General features: G+C 40.6%; 1 protein-coding gene across 14 annotated transcripts in view; it reads right to left on the bottom strand.

The window, feature by feature from the left end:
- Positions 1 to 10,455: 10,455 nt before the first annotated feature.
- DOCK10 (dedicator of cytokinesis 10) overlaps positions 10,456 to 27,291 on the bottom strand; it is a 260,880-nt gene continuing 244,044 nt past the window's right edge. For 9 of the 14 annotated variants that reach the window (XM_041766384.1, XM_041766383.1, XM_041766378.1 and 6 more), the window contains 7 exons: positions 21,517 to 21,663; positions 19,140 to 19,350; positions 17,766 to 17,956; positions 15,596 to 15,696; positions 15,307 to 15,445; positions 13,904 to 13,979; positions 10,456 to 11,193 (listed from right to left, as the gene is read on the bottom strand). In XM_041766384.1, coding sequence (XP_041622318.1) covers positions 11,132 to 11,193; positions 13,904 to 13,979; positions 15,307 to 15,445; positions 15,596 to 15,696; positions 17,766 to 17,956; positions 19,140 to 19,350; positions 21,517 to 21,663 — 927 coding nt within the window. In that variant the 3' untranslated portion in view covers positions 10,456 to 11,131. Of the gene's footprint in view, positions 11,194 to 13,903; positions 13,980 to 15,306; positions 15,446 to 15,595; positions 15,697 to 17,765; positions 17,957 to 19,139; positions 19,351 to 21,516; positions 21,664 to 25,866; positions 26,343 to 27,291 lie in introns of those variants that run through there. The other 5 variants (XM_041766388.1, XM_041766381.1, XM_041766382.1 and 2 more) reach the window with 2 other exon arrangements.

Below are 27,291 nucleotides of genomic sequence, written 5' to 3'. Positions count from 1 at the left end.
ACTATAGGCTTGAAACTTGGTTTCACTAGGATGGATCAAAATGACTCGATTGTCTGATATATAGACACTGTCTCCTTAAGTACTATATTTATCTTAAATGAATTGTACTAGGAAAGATTTGTGTGACAACTCACATCACAATTGAAATGATACATGGCTTTTGGTAACAAAAACTGCTGTCTTTTATTTGATTCCTTAGATCTGTATTGAATTTCAGCAAAATTGAAGAGACAAAAAAAATCAGTTTATGTCTCAATCAACTTCATGAACTATAAGACAGATGAGATTCCATTTTTTTTTTTTTTGGCTTCAGATTTTCTTGTCCCTGCAGGATTGTTGGAGAATACTGGAGGTTGTCTGATCTCTTACATAAGAACTCTTTTCTTTTAATAAGAATGAGGCTGTGATTTACATCTGTTCCCTGCCTGGTCTCCATCTTTTGTTTTCTTCTTTCTTTTTTTAAAAAATATTTTGTTTATTTATTCATGAGAGACACATGGAGAGAGGCAGAGACACAGGCAGAGGGAGAAACAGGCTCCCCACGGGCCCCGATGTGGGACTCGATCCCAGTATCCTGGGGTCACGCCCTGAGCTGAAGGCAGATGCTCAACTGCTGAGCCACCCAGGTGTCCCTTGTTCCCTTCTTCTGTTAATAGAATGTTGATTTCCCAGTGAGTCGCTCCTGTTGCACTTGTGGCCTGGACCAGTGATTCTCTGATTCTCTGTGTGCTCCCCAGACCAGCAGAATCACCATCATCTGAGAACTTGTTAGAAACTCACATTCTCAGGCTCCTCCCCGCTAGTTTAGATAATTCTGGTGTCCCTGACCCATACCCCAGTTCCAGGCCTGATCATTTATGTCCTGTGATTGGTTTAAGGATGAACATGTGATCTAGGTCAGTGAATTGCAAACTTTATGGTGAATCCGAATCACTTGGAGTACTGGTTAAAACAAAAATTACTGGTCCTTTTCCCTCAGACTTTATGGTTCTGTAGGTCTGGAATGGAATCTACCCATTTTACGTAAGTTCCCAGGTAATGCTAGTGCTGCTCCTAAGAGATGCTGATGACCACAGTTTGAGAACCACTGATCTGATCTAATGAGATCAAATCCTGAGAATTATCTTGGAATTTCACAGGTATGAGTTAATTGATGCCTCATAAATGCTGTGTGAATACCCCAAATTTTAGTTGCATACAACAATATGTATTTCTTTGTCTTTTACACAGGTGATAACTGTGATGACTGGCTGGTATTTGTTAGAGTCTGTTAGGCTGGCCTTGGCTCCAACTGGTAGGTTCAGTCCAGCTCTACTCCAGGTATCTTTCATCCTCCATGTTCCAATGGCTGCTCAACTCGAAACACAGTCCTTTAATTATGAAAGGCAAAATGCAAGAGATCAGGTCTCATTGGATGAGCTGATTGCAGCTCTGACCTATGTCAGTCATATCTATTAAAATTCCATCAGCCAAAGCAAATCACATGGCTAATGCCGATATCAAAAGTGCTCATGAAAGTTAAAGGGGAGATAATGAATATTTACTGAATGGCAATCTGATATATCTAGGAAAAAGTGCTTTCTTTCCACTCATTTTTTAAACTGGCAAACTAGTCTTGGATCTGTTAGTGACTAACTTTGCAGCAGTACAGGAAAAGATTGCCTCAGAAGAGGCCAATAAAAAGAAAGTCAGAGCTGAAAGCTTAAGTGTGATAGAATCCTGAAGATCCAGTCATCTTAGAAACCAGATCTGCTACTGAAATTTTTTGTTAGGTAAACCAGTATGTCTGTTTTTCTTAAGCTATTTCTTGCAACGTAAAGTTCTTAAGTCCATAACCATAAACCAAATATTTAATAAATATCTTGCAGTTTATAGATCTTCATCAATCCTTGAAATAATGGGCATTTCAAAAAATACTGCATTGAAGTTGGGTATTGAAATGTTTATTTGTCAAATAATTTTAGTACAGTTGTTTTCTAGAAGTTTGATTTAAAGTTGAATTTATTGCAAAGGAATTCGTCTTTAGCTAAAGATTTTCAATACCCTGTAACATTTCACTTGGTCATACCTCAAAATGTTAAGGGGTTGAGTGCCATAGGTGACCAAAAGAGAACTCTGTATCTTCATGGGAGTACATTTGTTAGAAATTGCATCATGATGCTAGTAACAATGCAGACTTACATGATTTTTAAGTTTTCTTTTTCTCTCCAGAATTTCTAGCTCACAGATATCAAGGGCTTATGGTTCCCAGCCTGTGTGCTATTGTTTGTTCTTTACTTCACTTGGGCCTCATCACAACCCCATGAAGTCAGTGTATTCATCATGACCATTTTACAGATGATGAAGCTGAGGATACTCACTCAACATCACACAGGAGATTAGTGGTGGAGCTGGGGTTTTAGATCTGCTCCAAGGCCCTGGCTGAAACCTCTATGACATTCTGATTTAATACTTTCCCCATCCAGTGGAAAATTAGAGTCATTAGTCGATATGAAATTGCTCAAGGAAGCCTAACTTTGATACCTTTTTGTTTCATTTATTCATTCATTCACTCACGCATCCAGCGAGTGTTGAGACCCTTCTCTACAAGAGGGGCTTTCCTAGGACTCTGGACTGCAGAAACTTGCAAGATACCATCTTTATCTTCATGCTTCGACTCAACTACTTGTTTTCGGTTTCCTCTTATGGAGTTCTCTTTTCGTTTCTCTTGAACCGTGCAACATCTTAGCTGTGTGAGACCAGGAGAGGCTGTTTGTCATTGACCAATGGCAATGGGCTGCGGTAGGAAGTCTTTCTGGTCTGATTTTCATTGCAGATTCAAATGTTAAGATGTCACAGTACAGAAAATAAAAGTGGGGAATTCTGTCAAGGAGAATGGTACTTCTTAATTAAAAAAAAAGAGAATATGCTAACTTTTAGACCTCAAAGGACACATCATCTGATATGACAAATGCATAATCTACGAAGTTGCTAATTCTTATGAGAGATGAAATGAATAGAAAGTGAAGCTTTGTTTTCACTGCACTCAAGACTATTTTTGAGGTGAAAGGGTGGAGCAATTTTCAGTAACTCCAACCATGAGCTATTTCTGTGGCCTCCAGGAGAGGGAACGGATTGCAGCTGCACAGTCCTCCGGGAGCCCTACATTTTTGCCAAAGTCACTCTTTTTCAGTTTCTCTTGAAAGGATTAGAAAAGCTGCCCATTTGATGAAACTGGAAAAATCAGTAGTGACCAAAATATTAAAGCCCATTCTTCAAACCAAGGCATCTTGTTATGTTACGGAGAGCTTGATTTGAAAACCTAACTTTTAATGATGTACTTCTAATTTAATGAATAATGGCAAATGGAAGTTATTTTTAGAGATATAAAATAATGTTGCCATGATATCCCCCAGCAACAAACAGATGCTTCATCAAATGGGAGCTTTTGCAAATGGAAAACCTCAGACTCCCGAGGGCCAGTGATCTGCCTGGGAGTCAGGGAAGTGTTGGCTTACTTTGCTGGGCTAGACTCATTTGCGTTTCATGAATTTTTTAAACATCTCATTTCCTTCTTGCCAAATGTATGATGTTAGGAAATCCCCACTTCTGGGGAGTGGCACCTACCCATCCCCTCTTGGGGCTCTGACTCATTGCAAGCAGGACAACAGTAAGATAGGAAAGAAAGACAGGGAAAGAAGCTCCACTTCTTTTAACAGTCACTGACTCTGCACAGTTACACAGGCAAATTACGCTATAGGAGGCAGTGAATACTGGTTTCATGAGCCTGTTACTGTTTTTTCTCTACTTTGCCTCGTAGTAACTATAAATATCTGGTATCTGAACCATGATCTTTTAAAGGTAGAATAAAGATCATTTTGCACCATCATTTGCAACTCTTGAGCTTAAAATCCTAATGGGAACAGTTTCTTTCTAGAAAGGAATCCTATTTTCAGCTTTTCTAAGTGTGAAAGGCAGAATGGGGGGGGGGGGAGCACACACTTCCCAGATCCTCTAGTTTAGGAATAACTAATTCAATAAACCTAAGAGAGTCAATGTCTGTTTCGCTCAGCTGTTCAGGAGAATCTGAACTTTGAAAACCACTCCATGGAATGTAATGGGCCATTTGACTCTCTGGATCCAGAGGAATATTTTTGAGCTGAGGTGGTAAACGGCCTTGCCATGGCCTTGGGTCACTGCTAGGAAATATTTTCAAAGAACACTCCAGGGCCTTTCTGACTTGATTTCTAGTTTACTTGACTTTTGGAAAAAGTAAAACTTCCTTTAAAAATGATTTAAATTGATTTCTAGAACTTTACTATTATTTTATTTTAAAATTGCTCATTCAGAGGGAAAAATAACATTGCAGATGGCAAGTCCTTTAGAAATCCAAAGGGGTTTACTAACCTCCAGGCAAGTATTATGGAACAGCCTTGCTCGATCAGTGGGCCATTCTGTTCAATAAAATATCCTGCAAATACCACTCACTATCTTATTTATAACTTAAAAACTAGATTTAGTAGTTATAGTTGTATTGCTTTTGATGAAATACAAAGTCATCAGCTTCAAAGCAAATGTCCTTTATACATTAGGAATATATCCAAGAAACAATAACTTTATAGTTGGATATTAATATTAATGATGTAAGAAAATTGCAAGCAGACTCCTCTGGAGAATCCTTGACATCAGTGTTATTTAAAGCTATTCTTTGTAAACCTTTGCTCAATTACTCAGGCTTAATCACCATTACCTTCTCCAAGTGACCTTCGTGAACCCCATTTGGGTATGTTTTGATTTATCTTTCACTCCTTATTCCTGTAAGATCAACTTTATGTGCTCACTGTAGTATTTCTCTTGAGAATTGTGATTTATGATCATTCCATCAAATTATTCTTCCCTTCCTCCCATCCCTAAGCACATGCACTCCCTACAGGAATATCAGCGGGTAAGGGGAAGGTAAAGGAGTTTAGAGCTTTATTGGGAATTTCTTTCTTTGGTTGGTGTTTTTTCATCTATGTAATTCACTCACAACACCTACTCACCCAGGTTCTGAGCCCAAACTTGTTTATCTGCTTGTCTGCCCCCTATTCATAGCAGCTCCTCTTCTGTACCCATAGGTAAATCAACATTTATATTCCATCTTGGGCAAATGTGCTCCTGGCCAGGATGGGACTGTGTTCTCTAAGTAGACCATGGGTTATGGTCATTATTCCCAGGACATAATCAGGATGGAGCTTCAAAGGACATGCGAAGGGAACTCTCAAATGTCAACTCTTATGATGTTTTAAACTCCTTTTCACCTTCTTAAAAAATTCTGTATCCCCCTCCCATAAACATTCTCATGTCTTCAAGCTTCTTCCTTGGCATTATCCACATGTGGCTCTCTCAGTAGCCATCAGACCTTGAATGTTGTATGAGAATCAGGAGAATCAGATACTGATTGCATTGGGATGGTGTAGGAAGATAGAATGCATTGGTAGGATTGATAATTGAAAATTTTTAACTAGCAGCTACTATACAACATATATGTACAACACTCAACAAAGTATCCACATATCTGTTTCATCATTTAATTCTCATAACAATTTGTTCAGCGGTGATCATGTCTCTCTCTTAGAGAGTTTAAGGGATTAGCTCAGGGACATACCTAGTTGAGACTTCAGATGATTAGCAGGTATGGTTCTTTGTAACTCATGTACTGTTTCAGCTAGATCTGAGTTATTATTTAGTTATTTATTAAAAAAATTTTTTAAAAGATTTTATTTAATTATTCATGAGAGACACAGAGAGAAAGAGAGAGAGAGAGAGGGAGGCAGAGACACAGGCAGAGGAAGAAGCAGGCTCCATGCAGGGAGCCCAAAGTGGGACTTGATCCTGGGTCTCCAGGATCACGCCCCAGGCCGAAGGCAGGCACCAAACTGCCGAGCCACCCGGGCTGCCCTGAGAATGCAGCTCCGGAACCCTGAAACGCAGGTCAGTAGTTTGAACTGCCAAGACCACAAAGAAGATTGAGACACAATATGCCTTCAAGGAAGGCATGACATGGTTGGAAAGAACACACAGATGCATGAAATGATAACTGACAACATAATTAAGAAAAGGAAAGTGGGAGATTAAAGGCAATATAGCCAATGAAGGGCAGAGGATGAGAAATCCACGTGAGCAAGTCATAAGCAAAACTTCTGGAGAACTGTTGATCCATTCCCAAAGAAACACTCTATGTGGAGGTGTACATGTAGGAAACATATTGGGAAACAATGCCTTTTGGGAATCCTCTTCAGAGGATGAGTGGGCAGGGGGAGTTGCTTAACTGTGATGTAGTTATAAATGGCCAGGGAGCCAAGATGGCCTTTCAGAGCTGTCTTAAATAGGGGCAAGAAATGGCCAGGGAGCCAAGATGGCCTTTCAGAGCTGTCTTAAATAGGGGCAAGAAAGCCAGGCCTTTGCAGTTTCTACTGTCAACCAATCTGTGAGTGTGAGCTTCCTCTGGGTGATGATGTGACCTTGGGCCAGAGGGACTCATTTGAGAGCCTTTAGCTGCCAAGAGTATCAGCAGCTGACAGAATGGGTGACTCGGTTCTAAAGGATTGAGCTGGGCAGCCCGGGTGGCTCAGCAGTTTAGCACTGCCTTCAGCTCCAGAGGTTTCTCCCTCTGCCTGTGTCTATGCCTCTGTGTGTGTGTGTGTGTGTGTGTGTGTCTCATGAATAAATAAATAAAATCTTAAGGAAAAAAAAAAAGGATCGAGCTGGTGTAGTATCATAGCATCCACCACAGGTGTGAATCCAGCTGGTCCTAATATCTGTGGGCTGGATTTGTGTGGTTGGAGAAAAGGGAAAGGGATCTTTCTGTTAGAAGGAAGTATAAGATGGTTTTTTTCCCCTCCTAAGTGAGCAGAACATCGTGGATCTAAGAAAGGGTACACGTAGGCAAACGGGCAGGATAAGAAACTCGGAGGAGGGCAAGGGTCTTCCTGAAGAGAATCTTCAACATTTGTCATGCCTGTACTTCATCATTGTCTGAACAAAATATCACATTTCAGCATATAATACCTATTTTTAAATATACATAATTTTTCTCTGATACAAATGTGGGAGTGGAAGACATGGGGACCACTTGTAATATGAGCAAATTTAAAGTGTGATTTGGGATCATTTGTCACTTTGGCTTTCAAATTTGTTTCATTTCCTAACTGGTTATAAATGGGTCATAAGAGTACTGATTTTTATCTGTCTGGAGTTCGGCTATCCTATAAGATGAGAAATCAATCTGCAAATACAGTAAGATCTTGCAGAACAACGTTCAGGGTTCTGAAAGCTGAAACCTCCCTATAACGTGTTCCCCATTTTTCAGAAAACGATATGTCATTCTGAAGGAAACAGGCTAATTGACCCATTTATATTGGTTTTTAAGTGAATGAGAACACAGAATAGGGACATACTGTGTGCGTTTGGATAATGGGCACTTATTTGTCAGGTAATTTTTACCCAAATTGCAGGGACACATTAATTTTTTTTACAGGCTGGGCATTTTGCATTTTAAAATGAGAGTGAAAAAAGAGGTAGCTACTGAGTGGGATGATGAATGGATGGTGGACAGAGCCAGGACTGAGCCCAAGCACTAGCTCCACATATTCTGTGTTGGATACTTTCCAGGGTAAATAATGAAAATGATGCCACTTGTCTTATTTTTATTCATTCCATTTGTAGAACTGTGAAATTTACTATCATTTTTTTCTTTACTGAGTTTATTTTGAGGAGTTATTAATTTGGGTAAAATGCTGTAGATTATTTTGAGAAAAGTCATATAAAAACAAAATAAAATAAGAATTCAATGTCTGGCAACTCAAAATCAGGTCACTAAGGCATCGTCTTCTGCAAAGTCAATTTTTAGGGGTAATTAGAAATTTTATTAGGGGTAAAATTTTAGGGGTAATTAGAAACTCAGTGGAGTTTTTATACCCTGGTGTACCTAAGAATCACGTGGAGCTGGGTATGGCTTCTAGGGATTTCTATTCCAGAAGGTTTGATAGAACTCAGAAATATGCATTTTAACTTGTGTCCTGTCCCATTCTGAAGCAGATGATCTGCTGTCCACATCTACTGATCACTATGCTTACATACGAAAAGCTTGTCTGAACAGGGGTCTGCACGTGCCCAGGTCTAGGCAGGAAATATAAATAAGAGGACTGATCTGGCATAAGTCAGTTAGGGCCTGGTGCCAACTCTGGCAAGCTGGAGAGCACATGTAAGAGGACAGCAGTGCCTCAGTGTTAACTGATTGTTGTCATGTGGGATTGTGAATCCAGCATTACCAGAGAACCTGATTTTTTTTTTTTAACAGATACCAAGAAGCTGGAATTTTATGTCTCTCAATACTGAAGTGTTGATATCAAATTGAAAAAAAACCTGAAGATGCTGCGCGTCACAGATAAATCATTTATGTGTTGGCTTCAGTCCTTGAGAAGCCGGTTAATCCATCTGGTCTAAAGAAGGAAGGGATACAAGGCTCTGGGATTGTGCAGGGGGAGTTTTGAGGCTGTTAAGGCAGAGTGGTTTCAGTTCATTGTCTTTAGAGCAGTTGTGTTTAAACTACTCGCTCTATGGGGTGTTTGGGAGGCTCACTTGGTTGAATGTCTGCCATTGAGTAGGTCATGACCTTGGGGTCCTGGGATCAAGCCTTGTATTGGGCTTTCTGCTCAATGGGGAGTCTGCTTCTCTTTTTCCTTCTCGAGCTCTCTCTCAGATAAATGAATTCTTCAACTACTTGCTCTAGAAACCACTTTGAGGCGGCAAACCATAGTGAAGCCATTGAACTTATTGCTACTTGTGATGCAAAAACTAGAATATTTGGCATTTAAAAAGAGTAAAAATATTTTTTTTTTGAGTAAAAATATTTTTTAAAGATTTATTTATTTATTCTAGAGGAAGAGAGCACACATGAGCACACAAGTGTGAGGGGAGGGGCAGATGGAGAGGGAGTGGATACTTAAGCAGACTCCCTGCTAAGTTCAGAGCCTGATGGGAGGTTGGATCCCAGGACCTGGAGATCATGACCTGAGCAGATATCAAGAGTTGGTCACTTAATGGACTGAGCCACCCAACTGCCCCAAAGATCCATTATTTTTTGTTACTTCCTTAGAAATTTTATTTTCAGAATTGGACAGGCAACCCATTGCTGACAGTGTCCTTGGGTTTAGGAGATGGATTGGTTGGGATGGGCTTAAGGATTTGGGCATAAAGGTGGAAACTGGGTGAGAACCATAGCAGGGGAAGGGTCTTCCTGGGTTCCTCGGACAGTCATGATGAGGAAATTAGACAAGAGGACCAAGATTCTAACCCAGTGAGATGGATACCCAAGAGTGCTGGAGTCAGAATGAAGCTGGGAGTGATACTTTGAATCAGAGGTCAGCTCATCACAGGGCTTTTTAAAAAATAAAACAGTAGGCTCTATTTGAGAAAAGAGTAGTTATATGAATCTTGAATGATCAGTTTTTCTCTAAAATATTATTTTATCACTTCTGTGTTCACAGGACTTAAAATATGTTTCCTAAGCTCTACCTTCTTTGTGGCCTTCTGTGGACACTGGCCAATGGACTTTTGAAGGGGAAAATGAACTCAGCCAGTCTCTTAATTGGAGGCTGGACCTTTGGAATGGCTGCTGAGAGTGAATATAAAATGGTATTTCTAAGCTTGCCTTCTTCATCCGGAGGCAGCTCAGTTCAGCTGCACTGCTGCCCATGTTGGCTGGGGTAGGAGGTGGTAGGGGTAGAGAGGTGGAATGTGTTAGCAGTTCCCAAACATGCCTCAACACCAGTCACAATTCAGCCAGGATGAGCTCATAATGCCGTAGTAATAAACAATCCCTGAATCCTGGGATATTCATGTAACCGAATGTACCTCTTACTCACTCAACTTTTGACAAGGTTAGTGGGGAATGGTGTGTGTGTGTGTGTGTGTGTGTGTGTGTGTGTGTGCTCACTGTGGTCACTCGGGGACTCAGGCTGATGGAGGCTTCATTTCAATGTGACTGCTTCAGAGAAGGGATTGAGCAGAGCCACTCACTGGCTTTTAAGTATCTGCCTGAAAATGACACGTCACTTCTGCTCACATTTCAAAGGCAAGTGACATGGTCACGTCTAAATTCAAAAGAGGCAGGAACATGCAATCCTACCCCAAGTTTACAGAGTATGGAGATGGAATATGTGTGAAGAGCCCTATGAAATACCACAACTCTCAAGATTCTGATTCATTCTGTCTTCCCCAATCATTCTAGCAATGTAAATTTGGAAAGCTCTGGCCCGTCTAGTTGATCTTTGGAGGACCTGCCCAGCTGAGGGTTGAGTCCTTTTCCTGACTTTTTTGAAGAGGCACCATAAGTAGTGAGTGTAGGATTGCATTCGACAGACTTCCAGTCTGAGGAACCACTTTTAAGTAGCAACTCACCCATTTTTCAAAAGGGAACCAAATGCAAAGTAATTGTATTTTTTATTTCTATTAACAACAAAATACTTACATAATTTCACATCCCATTGCTTTTAAGAGCACATATATTACAAATAAAGGAACTCCACAAACTTTAAAGATTAGTATTTATCAACATTTTTGTACACATACACAAATATTTTAATATAATGGTATCTGAAATGTTATTCATATAATTTTAGCACTGCCATAAGTATTAACTAAAAAGGTTCTTTTAAATTTGGTAAAAACCATATATTTTACAATCTTCTATTTACATTTGAAATATGCTTAAATGTTACAAAAACATTCACTTTGACCTTTAAAATATGTGTACTAGGACTTGGTATTGAACATATTGTAACTGACAGCAAACTTAGGGTTTGCTTTTGAGCTACACATTCATTGGAATTTCATGGCAAATATTCAGCTTGGCTTGATCAACGCTGCTCAAGAAAAAAAACTCATAAGAAATGTGCAATACCGGAGGCTGGCAAAATTCTCAAGCTAGCGAGGTAAAAAAAAATTATTAACACTATAAAAATTTCAAATAAATTAAATCTTTCTCTTCCCCAAGACGAGCTGCAAAATTCAGAAGGTTCCCTTTGAGGTGCATCTGATGTAGCAGACCTCCCCTCAAACCTCGTCACTAGGTGAGATAGAGACCGTGGGCAGAGCTGGAGGCGCCCTGCTAACTACTGGGGGGCAGGTTCGCTCCGCTCCGCGCTTTGATGGGTCGTCCCTGCACATAATCTTGACAGGACAAAACACAACACGACAAAAAACAATTAAAATAGAGAGATTCACGTTAATATTGCCAAGCACAAAATTAAAACCCAGAACAGTGCTTTTTTTCTTCCCCAAAAGGACACTGCGAGTTTTTGAAAATGAGCTTATCAGAGTAGTTCTGGAATTTTTTTTCCCAAGCCCATGTCATTAAGCATTTTGGCAAGATTTAAGATAGCTTCCCAATACTCTTCAACTACCAGATATAAGTCTATTTATAATGACTTTACGATTGTACCCAATCATAAAGTGATTGGACTTTTCTGGCAAATTCCAAAATTTTATGTTATTCTGAAATTTTTTACAATTTATACTGTCAAAATGCCAACAAAGGGAAACATCTGAAAGCTCACTTAAATGAATGTTTGCGTTGAATGGAAATATAATAAAAAAATACACCTGGACCTGATTTTGCTTTGAAAATAATATTAATGTGAGTAAATAATACCTTCCTGTCAGATCTGTGCAAATAATGATATGTAAATATGATAACAACAGGAGAAACCCCAGGCACTTCTAAAATGAATCTCTGGTAAAGAAGAGACTTCACGAATATTCCAAATTTCTAGTTACGAAGCTTTTCCCACTTACTTCACATATTGTTATGGTTTAGCTTTAACCCTCTTCCAAGACAGATTAACACTTCTGTCTGCACAGAGCACCAAGCATCTCGTATCCTATAACTGCCAATAAATTCTCCTTAGGATCAATGCCACAAGTTCTGCTTAAATAAATCAGTTAATAATGTGTCCATAGAGTATCTGAAACTCCCAGAGCAATATGTCTTTGCATCTTGCCTGCTTGGCACCATAGCAAAGTGGATCTGTTCCCTTCTCTGTATTTTATACTTGAGATTCATTACTGCCATTGAATTCAACATGCTATCATCTCAGTGCTGAAAGAGACTCCAAAGCAGCATCTAACATTAATGTTTCATCCACTTACACGTATCACTTTGGCCTCCAACAAAGGAGGCTTTCAGGTTTTTTGGTTACTTATAAAATAGTGTGGCATTCTGGCTGCCTATAAAGATAGTTCTTGTCCACCTATCACTTTAGCGACACAAAGTATTTCATCTCAACATCTCAATTTTATACACTAGCATCCCCTTGATTCTATTGCTTCTCTTTCCTTATACAGAAGTTTCTTTCACTAAGTAGGTGGTTTCAGGATATCCCGTCAGCTAAGACTTTTCTGGACACTTTCGGACTGAATTGCATAATTAATTGTATTTCTGTTTTTTTTCTTTTTTATTCCTATGTCTGTAGAGTCTAACACTATTTGTATTTTTAAAAGCTCAGTGGTAGAATTTGTCTCCGCACTGTAACTACATATGTAACTTTTTCCAGAACATGTCATGAGTATAAAGGTATGTGAATGTATTCATGCATTACAGATTATGGCTTGTTCATGCATTATAAGATTATGCTAAAATTCTACTGCTCTCCTCTCGACTAGAGTTTGAACCCAATCATTATGACCAGATGCCTTTTCATTAAAAAAAATTGAGAAAAGAAGCAAACACTTTTTTGTTGTTGTTGTAAATCTGAACTGGAATAAATACCCATTAAAAAAATACTAAGGACTTTGCAGATCTTAACCATTGGCTAGCTGTTTCTGATTTCAGAAGATTATTCCTTACAACCAACAAATAACACTTATCAATGGTTGTCATGAAATTGGCCAATTTTGCTCTAGATAACTTAGTTTTGCTAAGGATGCTTTACACTTATGATTGATGATTATTAACTAGTTTCTCCTCTGGGATCTCTTTTACAGAGCTAGAAGTTAATACTTTGTCTTCATTTTAATCTAGGTGGAAATGAAGAATGCCTATATAATAGAGTAAATCATTTTTAAGGAAAACTTTTTTTGATGGTATCATGTATGTTGTAGTCATTTACCATATATAAATACCAATATGAGAAATCCCCAGGACCAGGAGAAAATTTATCTTTCTTGCCAACAGATCTGTTTCTTTTACTGAATAATAAGATCTGTGCAATCCATCCATTTCTTTTCTTTGCATCAGTTTCCAGGAAGCACAAAGTCGAACTTTGTTTCTTTGAGTAAGGTTTCCTGGAAAAAAATTATTTTTCTCTCCTCTTAATCAGCTGCTTCTTATCTTTGTTTTGTTGTTGCAATTTGAGGTATACTGAATCCTTGTTTTGAATACAATTAAAGTCAAATATATTTTACAAATTAGAGTATGAATGTTCTTTTTAAAAGCTAAGTTGCTGGGGCATCTGTTTGGCTCAGTCAGTAGAGCATGCAACTCTCAATCACAAGATTGTGAGTTCAAGTCCCATGTTGGGCATGGAGCCTACTTAAAAAAAAGTAAAAGCTAAGCTTTTAACTTTATTTGGTAAGCTTTTTTTATATCGACTTATTTTTTAAAAAGATTTTATTTATTTATTCATGAGAGACACAGAGAGAGGCAGAGACATAGGCAGAGGGAGAAGCAGACTCTCTATGGGGAGATGCTCAACCACTGAGCCACACAGGTGCCCCATATCAACTTATCTTGAAATGAAAATAAATTTGTTCTAATTATACAAACACTCAGAGAACACTAGCCATTATGAAGGTGTCTGGGGGGGATGTGAACAATTAGGAAGAGCAAGGTAGACCAGAAGGCCACAAAGGACAGTGTAGACATAAGGAAAGAAAAACATACCACTTTTGCTTATAGTACTGAGGGAAATACTAGACACAGAGGAACAGAAGCTGTACAGACACGGACCGCGACACAGCTGCCAGGAAAAAAAGAGAAAAGCATTTTTTGCCCAAAGTTTCAAGGTAATTGAATGCAATTCAATTGCAATTGATAGTTGGATGCAACTTATAGTTGGAATGCAATTTATGGTTGGAAACAAGCATTTCTTCACTACCTTTTCCAGCTTTAAGATCCACTGCTTATTCTTTTTGTTTCACTCTCAGATTTATGATTACCCCATGCAATCAAGGCACCTCTCTTGAGTTTTTAATTCCCATCACCCTTTAATAGTCTCAAACCACTAATAATAATCCCTCATTGAGGAATTCTATCCAGGGAGATTAATGATCTCCAACATAAGTCAATTAACCAGCTTCTTTCCCTAGCTACTTTGGAGAGTTTAAAATGTGGGTAAAAGGAGATGGAAAAGAAGAAAAAAAGAAACATATGAGAAATGCACTCAGAAGGAAATATTCATGCGTTACATTTCATGCTTTGTGATTTGTGTTGTTAGTGCTAAGCCATTTAAAGAAATGAAGGAGAGCTAATTTTATTGAGTGGCTACTATGCATGGGGCACTCTTAGGAGATTATTCAAATTTTCCTGTCAATTATTCTGTAAAGGGCACATCTAACTCCTGGAGGAGACCACGAGTAAGAAGATGTCCAGGTCGAGTGTGAGGGTTGATGGATGCTGAGAAGCCAAAGAGTAGCACTTGGCTTTCGACCTCATGATTCTCTGTATCTCAAAAAGTACTGTGATTAACGAATATCCTGATTTTGTGCACAGCCTTATGGAACATGCTGGATGCATGGATGACGTGCTGGTGGGGTAGAGGATTAAGTTTTACCCAATTCTGCACGTCGTCAGGAATTTCCAGGCTCTGTAGATGCAGTCTCCACCTTAAAAAGTCACCACCCTAGACCTGGCTTTCTTCCTTAGTACAGAGACTCCTGGTGGCAGGACTGTGGAACTCCACCCCACAGCCAGGGAGGAGTTGTGAGGTCCTAAATCAGGGGTGACAGGTGCAGCAGCAAACCTAGTGGAATGTCACCCAATATTCTTTGTCTAATGGGTTCCATCTATTCTCAAAAGCCAACAGCTCAAATGGTTTGGATGAACATATCTGAAAACTTTGGAAATTACCTGGGTTCTCACCTTTTCTGTTTTTTTTTTCCTCCCTATAGATTTTCCCCCAACCTGCTCTCCGCTTTGAGAGGCAAGGGGCGTTGTGCATGGAGGAGTGAGCAACTCTGTGCCATGGTGTTCATGTAAAAGAGACATTTACAGTCCTTTTGGCACTGGGAATATAATGGCCAGTTTCTAGGAACTGGCAGCTTGAGCCGCCTCAAACCAAGTCTTACCTGCTCATTCATGATTGTGGAGAGTTCGCTGAGCATGTCCTTATAATGCGACCGCAGCTCTTCCTGGTACTCCAGCTGATCCTCCTTGATGAGCCGCTCATTCACGTCGAGGGCCTGCCCACACGCATCTGCAAATTGCCTTCAGAGACAGCAGGAAGCAAATTACCAGCTAGCCCTAGAAACTGGCTGCTCAAGGTCAGGCTGCTGAGAGACTGCCACCTGCAAGAGGTTTGGTCAGGTGGCTCCTGCCCGAGGGAGCTCTAGAACATTCCAACAAAGAAAAACTTACCTGAAGATTTCCTTCAAAAGTTTTACTTGGTTGTCAGGGTATCTCTTTGCATTGGTCTCTTCCAGAAAAGCTCGCGCATAGGCCATTGGCCCAGCATTAACCTAATGGGGAGAAGAGAATTGGTTGAGGGCGATCCCATCTCCTCCTTGGATGGCGTCTTCTCCAGAGCTGGAAGGAGTAGCACCAATCACTCAGCACCCAAATCCTCTCACAGAGCCTGTCTTTATCTGCTGTCCCTCAACTCAGTGGTCAGTAAGCTCCTGAAGGAGGCATCTGAGTGCTGCACTTCACGGCCACCCCTTTTCAAACTGTCACTTGCCCATTGTTTCACATTTTCATCTGCACTCGGCTTGCAACGTTACATTCTTAATATCTTTGAAAACTAGGCTCATTTTCATTTACTGAAATAAATTTAATTTCAACATCCATGGAATCAAATGTTTGATGTGCTGCTTATTTTTTTTTTCTATTCAGATTAAAGTAGACACTTAACTATTAATAACAGACATTCAGGGGTGGCAGTGGTGATACATGCGCCACCCTGGGAAAGGCTGTTTGACTGTATTCCTTGACAGTCCGGCCTAGACTGTGGTCGGAGGAAGCATTTATCAGATTTGCTGAATGAATGCACAATGCCAGGTCCTATTCACGCTCCGACACACGGGAGTAGGCTCACACTCGTGGAGGAGTCTACGGTCTTTAGTATTTCTCATCTACTGTGACTGTGGGGCTTGGAAGGCATAGGGTCACAGAAGAAGGAAGCAAGTACTGTATTTGAGCTGTCTTCAGATGCCCTGCCAGGGGCTGCCAGCATGTAGAATGAGCAAACATTACGGATACTCTCCTTTGCTTCTCTAGATCCAATGTCCACGTTCCTCGACACAGCTATGTGCTGAGGGAAGCTGGCCCATTTGGAGAATAGCAATGTTTCTTTGGCCTTCTGGCTTTAAAAGCTTTATTATTATTACTATTTTGAGTCGGCCATGGGGGACACACATGAGAGGTAGTCGGGGAAGAGGAGAACGGGTCAATATCAGGATCAGCACGACTGATTTTTCCTTTTGCCTTGGGCTCCAGTGTAGTCCCACCTGGCATGGTTACTGGCCTGCCTTTACTTAAAATGTTAACACTTGGTTCATTATAAACTTTTGGCATTATTTTGTATTTTAAAAAAATACTGCATTAATATTATTTTATCTTGCGTGCTAAGCTTTTTTTTTTTTTTAAAGATTTTTATTTATTATTCATGAGAGACACAGAGAGAGAGGCATAGACATAGGAAGAAGGAGAAGCAGGCTCCTCACAGGGAGCCTGGCATGGGACTTGATCCCAGGACCTCAAGATCACACCCTGAGCCGAAGGCAGATGCTCAACTGCTGAGCCACCTGGGTGCCCTGGGTGCTGAGTTTTTTGATGCCCACTTAAATTCTGTACCCAAGGTGAGTGCCTCACCCGGCTTTCCCCAATCCTAGCTGGTCAGGGGGTTGTTCTGGCCCTGGGGTTTCCTCCTTGCGAATCCTCCGTCTAGCAGCTGCATGGCTGTCTGTCTCACCTGCTGGCTGTCCCAGCTTCCTCTCTGCTTCCATTCACTCTTCTCTTCCCTCACTCTTCAGATCTAGGGGCTAACAGCCCCCTCAGTATTGCAAGCTCCTGAGACCGTCTTGTTGGTTTTCCTAAATACTGCTTATACTTCTAGAAATGGTCTGTTTGTTATATTTTCTTTAATTACCCACTGTGAACAGGCCATCTGCTTCCTCTCAGGCCTCTGACAGTCAAATAAATACCAGCACACATCTTATGAATTAATAAACATTAAAAAATTGTTTTGAACACTTTCATAAGGCTCTCACTGGCAGATATTTATGAGAGAGCCACGTTTATTAACCATTAGTCACTTCATTTGTTAGATTTTAGAATACAGAACGTAGCTTATCCAGAGAAGACGGGAGAGGAGGATTGAGGAAGAAGAAATTTTATTTTGGCTAAAATTAAAAAAGGTTTATTTCCTCGTGTTTGGCATCGTCGATGTTTTTACAATGAAACAAAATTTTTAAAGTCTCAGATGAAGTTTCTGGATGGTATCACAAACCGAAAAATGTCTCTTCTACTTTTTAAAAAATTTTCTAGGGTTCCACTGGCCCTGTGCGTCGCTGCTCAGGACAATGCTTACCTTCACGCTGACACTTCCTTGGACTTTGAGCTGCAGTCTGATCATGTCCACTTCCTCCATTGTGCAAAGCTGATTAAGCTCAGACACTTTCTTGGACATCTCATCAATCGCCACTTCAATAGGATTCAGTTCTGTGCTCGACTGGCTTATGACTTGTATTCTCTTCTTCACGTAGGGGAACAGGTGACTTGCTGCACAGAAGCAATGCAAGAGAGATAAAAATTAATGGTTAGTGAAGAGTCCAGGGTACCCCGAAGGTCCAGACGATCGTGTATCATTTTTTTTTGCACACAGCATCTTCCACCTGCATGATTTCTGTAAATGTGGGTTATTTTTCCTCTGGTGTCTCATATCTCTTAGCTTTTGGCCCAGCTACTGTTGCCTGGCTTGCTCTTGCATGCTTGGCTAGCCAACAAGTCCTCATTTTGTGGGCTGGATTAAGGTCTTTCAAGTCTCTGAACACTGAAAAGATGATAGTTGCCCCACAACTTAAAATTCAAATAAAAACTGCACTAAACCACACTAAAGAATGCTTCAATATATACTCAAAATAGCATATGTTATAATGGTTTTGTTCTAATTGTTTTCTTTTTAATGATAAAAGTTCTGGAAAAGTTTACCAAAGATGAATGTTTCCTATAATCTGGGTCTCTGCGATTCATGCATCTTTCGAGAAATCCAGGACTACTCATCTCTCAAGATTCGTCCAGAATACCCTTGCTCCTCTTTCTCCTTGATCCCTGTCCTGTGCATTCCCACTTTCTTTCTCCTGCTATGCTTACCTGGATTTCTGGCTTTACTTGGCTTTTTCCTACCAGAGCATGAACACCTTGAGAGCCACAATTGTGGTCCTTTTATTTAAATTCCCAGAAGAGTGCTCAGCACCTAGCAGGCACTCATCGAATGTGTGTTGAATAACTGAAAAGATGACTAGCTCATAGAATAGATCTAGATGGTACGAGAAGGGATGTAGGGGGGTCATTCGCTGCATTTAGTTTACAGATGAGGAGTCTGAATTCCAGAGTGGTGTAGAATCTGGCCCCCAAGCACACAATTCTGCGAACTGCTAACCCCGAAGTACCTGGGGACAGGCTCAGGGAGAGAGCAGGGGGAGGTTGGGAGTGCCTTTCCCAGGACACTGACACCACCATGACCTTTACGGCCTTAATGCTTAGGGGGAACAGGTGCATAAAGTAACTCTGGACAGTGCCTCTTCTGGTTGACTTCCCAAGGGAGGGGAAATTGCACCCCCCAAACATTTCTAGTTTAGCAGGTACCAGGTACTTGTCTGCAGGCCTGAAATGCCTCGAGATCCACGGAGTCCCCTCAAATAGAGGGGGCTGCACGGCAGCCAGCGGCAGGCCCGGCACTTACTGGTCAGGACGGTGCGCCGCTTGCACTGCTCCTCCACCCCGCCGTGCTTCTTGCCCGACAGCGTAAAGGGTGTCTCAAACACGAAGCGGTTAATGTTGTGGTGCATTTCGAAATCTGTCTTCCGGTCCTCTATTTCCTTTTCCTCAAAGAACGGTGTGACATAGGTCACCTGGATGTAGGCATATTTGGGGTCCAGATCCTTGGGGTTTACCTGCATTAACACATTATGGTCCAGGAAGGCATGGTGAGCTACAGGTGCTCCTGAGAGCAAGCCGGAAGCTCTGCATTCCACCAACCGGCATCCCGAGGGGCCCAACCCTGACCCCTTGGGGATAAATAGGCCATCCTCTCATTTCAGAGCTGGGTGAACTGAAACCACAGGACAAGTAAGTGGATGGCCCGTGGTCAAGCAGCCAGATGGTGGACCGGATGGAGCCAGCCCTCCAAGTAACTGAGGTTTTCCCAAACCTAAGTACCTGGCTATGGCACATCGTTTCATCTTTGATTTTCTTTCTCTTCTGCAGTGAATGTCCCCGCTTGTCTAAAATACAAGCTTCTTAAGAGTAGAAATATATCTCTTTGTCCACCTACAATTTAGCCATGTAACTAGACTAGGCCCATGGGCTCTGGGCTTATAATGTGGAAGGAGGTTCTTGGCCTGTTGAGTGGATTCACTGATTCACTGATCTCATGATTGCAAATGTTTTCATTTTCAGTTACTCTAGTTCCTTCTCTTATCTGCAGTAAATCATCCTATATAGTTTCTTTCCTAAATCTGCTGTGGTGACTAAGCTTCTCAAACAGCAGCGGAGGCAGGCCGGAGGTCCCAAGAACAGCCAGGGAATGGCTCTTGCTGTTTTTCAAGGTTGAAGGAGATGATTCTTGGCCTCTTTTCTAATGATCTCTGGAAGAATTTTCAAACTTCCTCCAGCTTTCTCCATCTGTTTACCCACGCGCTGCCTATCCAATTCCAGAGATTCGAGGAAGCTCAAGAACTTCTTTGTAATGCTCCTAAAAATTACACTGTAACATGAGTATAATTGTAACCACTTTGCAGATTAAAAAAAAAATAAAGGAGATTCAGAGTGACCCCCCTGTTTCTCCAAGAGGGATCACCAGCTGGTAGGCGGTACTGCGGTAGAATGAAGACTCCAGTTGTCTCACACCACATTCAACATTTTTCTCATCCCACTAGGAGCTCTGTCTATGCATCCTATTTAGGAGAGCCACCATGAGGGTGGTTCCAGTTCTGTCCACCTTCATGGGGAAGGGTATTGTACCTTCCCAGCTAAGGGGGAGAACGAGGAGCACATGGTAAGAACTTCTGCCCAGACCCAGCAGTCTCAGGCCCAGACCCCTCCAAATACCAGTTATGTATAAGAGGACAGAGGAATAAAGACCTTTTCTTTTGTGGCCCACTAGCGGCCTGTACACTTGGGCACAAACCAGCTTTTCCGGCTCCCTTGCTCTGCCATTCTCTTCTGTGCAACCTCTATTTCTAAGACCTGTCACTCTAAACACAGCTCCCTGCCTTCATTCCTCCCTGGCATCGCCTGCGCTGGGCTTCTCAGAACGCCCTCTGCTTCCAGCAAACACCTTCTCACTCTCCAATTCCCAGATCAGACATTCTTCCTCCATGAAGCATTGCCCAGCCAAGAGTGAGCTGTTCAGGGAGCCCTGAGCTTTCTCAGTGTGGTTTGGGCCAAGTCTCCCATGGTACTTCATTGGACTCTATTTAATGAACTGTCTATATGTATCTTCTCTTCTTAACCCCGTGTGAACTGTGGGACTCTGTGTGTTCCAGCTTCTAACTCTGGGCCTGGCATGTAGTAGGTGCTTAATAAAAGTTGGCTAAATGAATGAGAGCATTTGAGAAGAATCTGAGTAATCTAATCTGAGGATGTAAGCATTTGCTTCATGGAGCCAGGAGGCGGTTAAATGGATGTTTACAGGTTAAGACAATGTAATCAGCAAGTCCGCCACTGTCACAGAGGGCAGATTTCAAAATTGGCATGACTCTAAAAGACCTCCATGACTGAATAAATATGTTTTGCTGTTTCCTCCAACTACACCATTGGGCTCAATCACTTTAACCCTTAGATTGCTGTTCAAATGCAAATAACCTAGGGGAGAAGTAGAGAATTTGGTAAATTGTTTCTAAGATTACCTAAAAGTTACTTGAATAAACATGGATAATGTTATTGACAAAAACAAAAAACAAAAACACTAATCAGCCAGCCAATAAACAAGTAAAACATCCAAAATAGTTGAGGTGGTTTACTTTTCACAGTCAAGCGGAAAATGAAAACTTTAACAAATATAATTGAAAAAAAAGTTAATTCTTCACATTTGCACGGATACTTATTTTTTTTTTTACCTTGTTGGAATCCTGGATTATCTTCACATTGTCTGCTCCAAATTTATCTGCATAGAGCTTGAGCAGTCTCTGGGAAATCTCTGAGAGGCCCGTCAGTTTAGGCTCTTTATAAATGTACTCTTTACCTTCCTCTTCTTCAAAAAAGCCCTATGGAAGAACATAACAAACCGCCAACTTTATTAGGGAACTTGAATTGCAAAGCACAAGCAAAACAAAAACTCTTTACTTAAATAATACATCCAGTCTTTCGTTGTCAGAGTACTATAGATTGCTTAGCACCCTATAGAATTCACAATCAGAGAAAATGTCAAGTAAAGAAAACAAAATATCATGTTAGAATCTGTCGTGAATGAAACATTCCCTACCAGGCTAAAGAGCCTTATGAGATAATCTTACACATATTTTCTCTGTAGAAATCAATGGATAAGACCTGCTTGCATGTATTTTGGGAGAAGAATGCCCTCATGTGGCAGCCTGGGGAAGGACATAAAGTCTGGAGTAATTTCTGGCTTTTTAAATAAAATCTTCAAGCCTTTGAAACTAGCATAGGAAACTCTGCATGTCACTCACAGGTATCTAAAGATATGCGTAGATATGCTTCTCGCATCGCGTTAGATACAAACCCATAATACTTTGGATCATTGTCATAGCAGAAATGACATCTGGTATGCTCCCAAGTACTGCTATTTTAAAAATAACTGTAATATGTCTTAAGAGGCCTGATGCAACCATATGCAATTTCATCAGTCGGTTTACTCTACTAATAGATCTTTTACATTCTTGCAAGGCTAGGTTGGAAATAGCAACCACGCCATCATTCTTATGTCATTGGGACAAGTAGATTTTAGCCTCTATTAATTGTAGTTATCTGATTTGAAACCAGGAGGAAGGGAAGACTGTTATTTGAGGATAACTCAGTGAGGCAATCTCCAAAACTCCTTCTTTTTGAAGAGACATAGAAGCCTCTTTCCTGTGGAATACACGTGACCTCAGAGTACTAGATTAAGACAGGAGTTACAAACCGAAGCATATACGGGTTTCTCCTGACTGCAGAAAACAGCTTATGAAAACAGCTTGCAAGGGCCATGTGAAGATACTGGAGGTCAGAATCTTAGCTGTACTTTTTTTTTGTCTCTATCATTTTGACTAAAAAAGATATTGATTATATGTAAAAAAAAAAAAAAAAAGAAAAGAAAAGAAAAGGAAAAGAAAGAAAAGAAAAAAAACCCCACCATGCATAAAGTGCTCTAAGGCTGTCTTCTTGGCTAATGGGAGGTGACCTAAGAATAATGATCAAGATGCACATCTGTATGGGGCTTTATACTTGCAAAGCACTTTCCTCCAAGGAAGCCTGACCCCTGTGAGCAGTGTGCTTTACCTCACGGGTGGGCTGCTACTGAAGACCACTGAACAAGGCACGTTTGCCAGCAGAGTTCTTTCTTGTCAAGCAGATAATTGCCTGTTTCCTTGTGCATTTCCTGAAATCGACTTTGGGCTTTTTTTTTTTTTTTTAAGATTTTATTTATCTATTCATGAGAAACGGAGGCAGAAACATAGGCAGAGGGAGAAGCAGGCTCCTCACAGGGAGCCTGATGGGGGACTCGATCCCAGAACCCCAGGATCACACCCTGAGCCAAAGACAGATGCTTAACTGCTCAGCCTCCCAGGTGTCCCAACTTTGGGCTTTTTAAAGGCAGAGAAGCATCTTTGTTCAACAGTGCACGTTCAGGGTTTAACAGGGTGCCTGGTCGTTAGGGGAGCTTCACTCTACATTTGTCGAATGAATAAACCCATGAGTGAAATAGTTCTCAGAGGGCATACATCCTAAAAGGATATATTTGCACCAGGTGTAACTGGAAAAGATTCCACGGATTTTCAAGAGGTTTTTATTTTACGATTTCCCTGCACGTGTTCAAGACCAAATACAGCTGAATATATGCGTTTCCTGACCCCGAGCTGCTAGAAGAGTGGCTTCGAGTGTCGAAAGCATGAAAAGCAGCTCGCTGTCACTCCTCAAGGTTTGGTAGGGGTAAGTGAGGTCTGGCTCGGTTCCCTCGTGACTTCCAGCCTGCCATGATTTCTCTGTTGTCCTCTTTGTGAAGATTTGTCTGATTCAAGGTCAGAAGTTAGTGGCTGAAATTGACAGACTGACACATCAGAGAGCCACGGCTTCTGAGGCCATCAGCCAGAACCCACACAGGGCAAGAGCTGCAGCAACATTTACAACTTCCTTTTCAATAGGAAAAATGTCTCTAAGTTCCAGGAAAAAGATTTTCTCACCACACTGAAAACGAGCACAAAGAGGCATTTCACTGGGAATATTTCCTCTAACAAATTTCTGATTCTAGGGGGGAGTGGGAAAGGAGAGGTGGGAAGCAGGATTTTCTTGTCATTACCATGACCATGTGGCCTTGGCCTTGACCTGTGACTTTCTTTCATCTCTGCTCCTTGATTTGGGGGATGGGAAACAGTAGAGGCTCAGAAATCTAGGGGGAGGCCCTAGGAACAGTGCCTGGCACACAATAGGCCCTTGGTGTTGATTAGCTGTGATGAGGAGGATAGCAATAATAAAGAACATTCTGTGTCAGTAGAGCAATTTGAGCTTGGCTAACATGCAGAGAACAGCTTAACTGAGTTTTGAGTGCTTAAAAATATACACCTTCAGCTTCTCTTGCATCAAAACTACAACTTTCCTTATTATAAAAAGTCTATGGATGTTGATTTCAATATTTTGGTGTGTGATTCATCAGAAAGAAATTGTGATTATTTATTTATATACCTTGGAAATATCAACCTGATGGGACTATTTTCTAAAGTACATAGAAAGGAGCTGGAATAGCAGAATTAAAAGTTTAATCAGCTGTCTTCCAGGGATCGTGTAAGAGCTTTTGGAGTCCGGTCAATGGCAATTCTGAAAATTTTTGGAATCTGTGCCTACCTTTTACCCAGGGAAACTATCAAAGCATAGGCCACTGAGCCACAGGGCATTGTCTTAAGGAAGTTTTCAATTTCAGCTCTGTCTATGAAATAAATGATTTATAAGTAGGGACTCAGGTGACGAAATTGCAGTGTTTCTCTTGTTTTAGCCCCAAGGTTATGAGAGGACTGCATTTCAAGGCAACAGGAAATGTGCAATTCCCTTGAGAGTTCAGTTTTCTAAATGTCATTGTACAATGTGATAAATGTTCTGATCAATCGTTGTTAGGAAATGGCACATGTTCTAGTTAAACAAGGACTTTGAATCAGAGTTAATATGCATGGATTATGGAACTTGAAGACAATAGATGATGATAAAAATGTACTTCAGTAAACTGACAACTAAAATCATTGACTCTTTGACTCCTTCTTAGATGTTTTTGCAAGTTTTTGCAATGCCCTTGAATCATTATTGGGATGTCAAACATAAGTGCCCGTGCCATTATACTTAAGTAATTTGAAATTCACAAACAAAGGAATGAATTCAAAGAGGAATCTTGTGTATAAATATGGGTCAGAAAGTATTAATAATGGGCTAAAAACTAAGAGAAGCTACAAGAATGCAGAGAAATTTTTTTCATATAAATAGAATCCTTTCTTCCTATACATATTTTGTATAATTGTATGTATTAAAATGCACATATTTTATATCAATGACTTTACATAAGTGGGAAGCCAGAGGATGTATCAGAACCCAGAATGGAGGAGATTTTTCAAACTACACGTGCATCTTCCCTCCTCCCCTTAATCTCTTTTCTTTCAAGATTCTGAGATATATCTACAACCATGTAGGCGTGAATGAAAATCATGGATCCATATTCTTTGGTCAAGAGAAGAAAATTGCCCCCAGCCTTTCATTTATTCATTCTGAGAGCATCTGTTGATTTAAATTATGCAATGGGCATTCACTTGCTTCCTTACATGCTAAATATCAGAGTCTAAGCATTTCATTGATTACAGCTGATGTTCTATCACTACTACTGTTTCATTACTCTGGAAATGAATACTTCAGGGACACTTTGGAGGGTGCTTTATATAGGCTGCTCTGTGTAAAATTTCCATAGTCAGTGATGCCAGGTGTCACATTAGAAAACTCATGCTATGTAAGACTTGCATTTTTAAAGCTTCTGCCATGAAGTAACACTTTCCAACTTGTTTTCTATTGCCTGGCTCACTGCAGACAAAATATGAACTACTCTAGTCAACACTATGTAATGAAAGTGCTATCCACATGGAACACTAAAATATTTACCCAAGGGCCTTGAGGAGGCAAAGAGCCCACTGCATATTATATTGCCATAATCTTTCTAGCATGATTGCAAGACATGCCAATTTAGATATTAAAAGATAATTTTACAGAGACATAAAGAACCATCATGAAAAAGAAATTATTTCTGGCCTTGGGGATTATGCTAATCAAGTAGTTAAGAGTTTATCTTAGATCTTTGGAACCTTCATTCTGCACATGTCCAGGGAAATGTTCAAAACTAGTTGGTATTTTTTTTATCATCCAGTGTAAAGTGATGTGCACTGTCTGCTCCTGTCGAATATTATAGTTCACTTCACACTATCCATGTGGTGTCCTGGGACAGGTATTTGAATTTCACTTGATGGCCAAGGCTCTAAATTGCTGTATACCTAAGATCCCCATTAGTTTTTGTTCAGACAGCTGGGGTTTGAGCTTATAAAGTTCCTGCGTGGGCAGGTACTCAGGTCTGCAGATTTAACAGAACACTTTTAAGCTTAGGTTGGAATTTTTAATCAAAGACAATTGAGAATGCTGGCAGCACACACATACAAAAAAAAAAAAATAAAGCCAGGTGTGCAATCATCACACGTTATTGAGAAATCTGCAAAAAGAACAAAATTAGGTCATTTGAAAACATCTTTTCCCAGTTCTTCCCCTTTGCCCCCCTCAGTCTATTTAGTACAAGGGTTTTCATGTATTCTTTTAGTAGGTGAGTTAAGGACCCATGACCCCCATTTTACAAATGAAGGTAGAAAATACTGGTATGGACATAGGGAGGGCTTATAGAATTACAAAAAAGTATTTAGCGGTCAGAGGAGCAGAGCCGAATGTGGACAATGTGTGGATAATGCAAGAATTTGTTTTTCCAGCTTAATCAGCAATAATTATGTTAGACTATGGCGATTCACTTTTGTAGGTAAAAAAATGACTGAATATAGGCACTTCTACATGGGTTACATAAGGAAGAGAATTCTTTTGTGTCACAGAGCTCTATCTAGGTGCTGGTATGTTATTTCTGCCTCTGCTGGCTTTCCAGAATTTCTTATATCACTTCTTCCTGCTTCTTAGGAGACTTAATCTGCCCTAGTGGGTCAAGATTTGGTCCACTGGGCATCTTCCATGTTGAGCATTAAGACCATCATCTCTGAGAATGCTCAGAGCTCCCCACCACAGAGAGCCCTGTTTCTCCACAATACTTATGTGGAAAGAAACAAGGTCCTTTCAAGAACCTCGGAATGTGCCCATCAATGGCCAGCACTCCAACTTCTAGAAGTCTGACCACCATGCCCTTCTTCATCAGCTGCAATTCACAGTGGCCTGAAATGAGCAGAAAAACACTCATAGTAGGCCTACTCTACACATACTGCAGGTATGTGGTGCTCATATTTATCTGGGTGTGGGCACAAGTGGATGTGTGCTTATGAAGGTTTTTAAACTACATTTACCTTTGTGTGGAATGATAACATATGTGAAAAATAAATGATACATTTTTGTAATTCAGATAACTGGAATAAACAAAATTTAGTTCAAGAAAGGCAGGATGACTCCAA

The sequence above is a fragment of the Vulpes lagopus genome, chromosome 8 (assembly GCF_018345385.1).
Source record: "Vulpes lagopus strain Blue_001 chromosome 8, ASM1834538v1, whole genome shotgun sequence".
Classification (NCBI taxonomy): domain Eukaryota; kingdom Metazoa; phylum Chordata; class Mammalia; order Carnivora; family Canidae; genus Vulpes; species Vulpes lagopus.
Note: the sequence above shows the minus strand (reverse complement) of the source record. Positions and strands in the feature narration are given on the sequence as shown.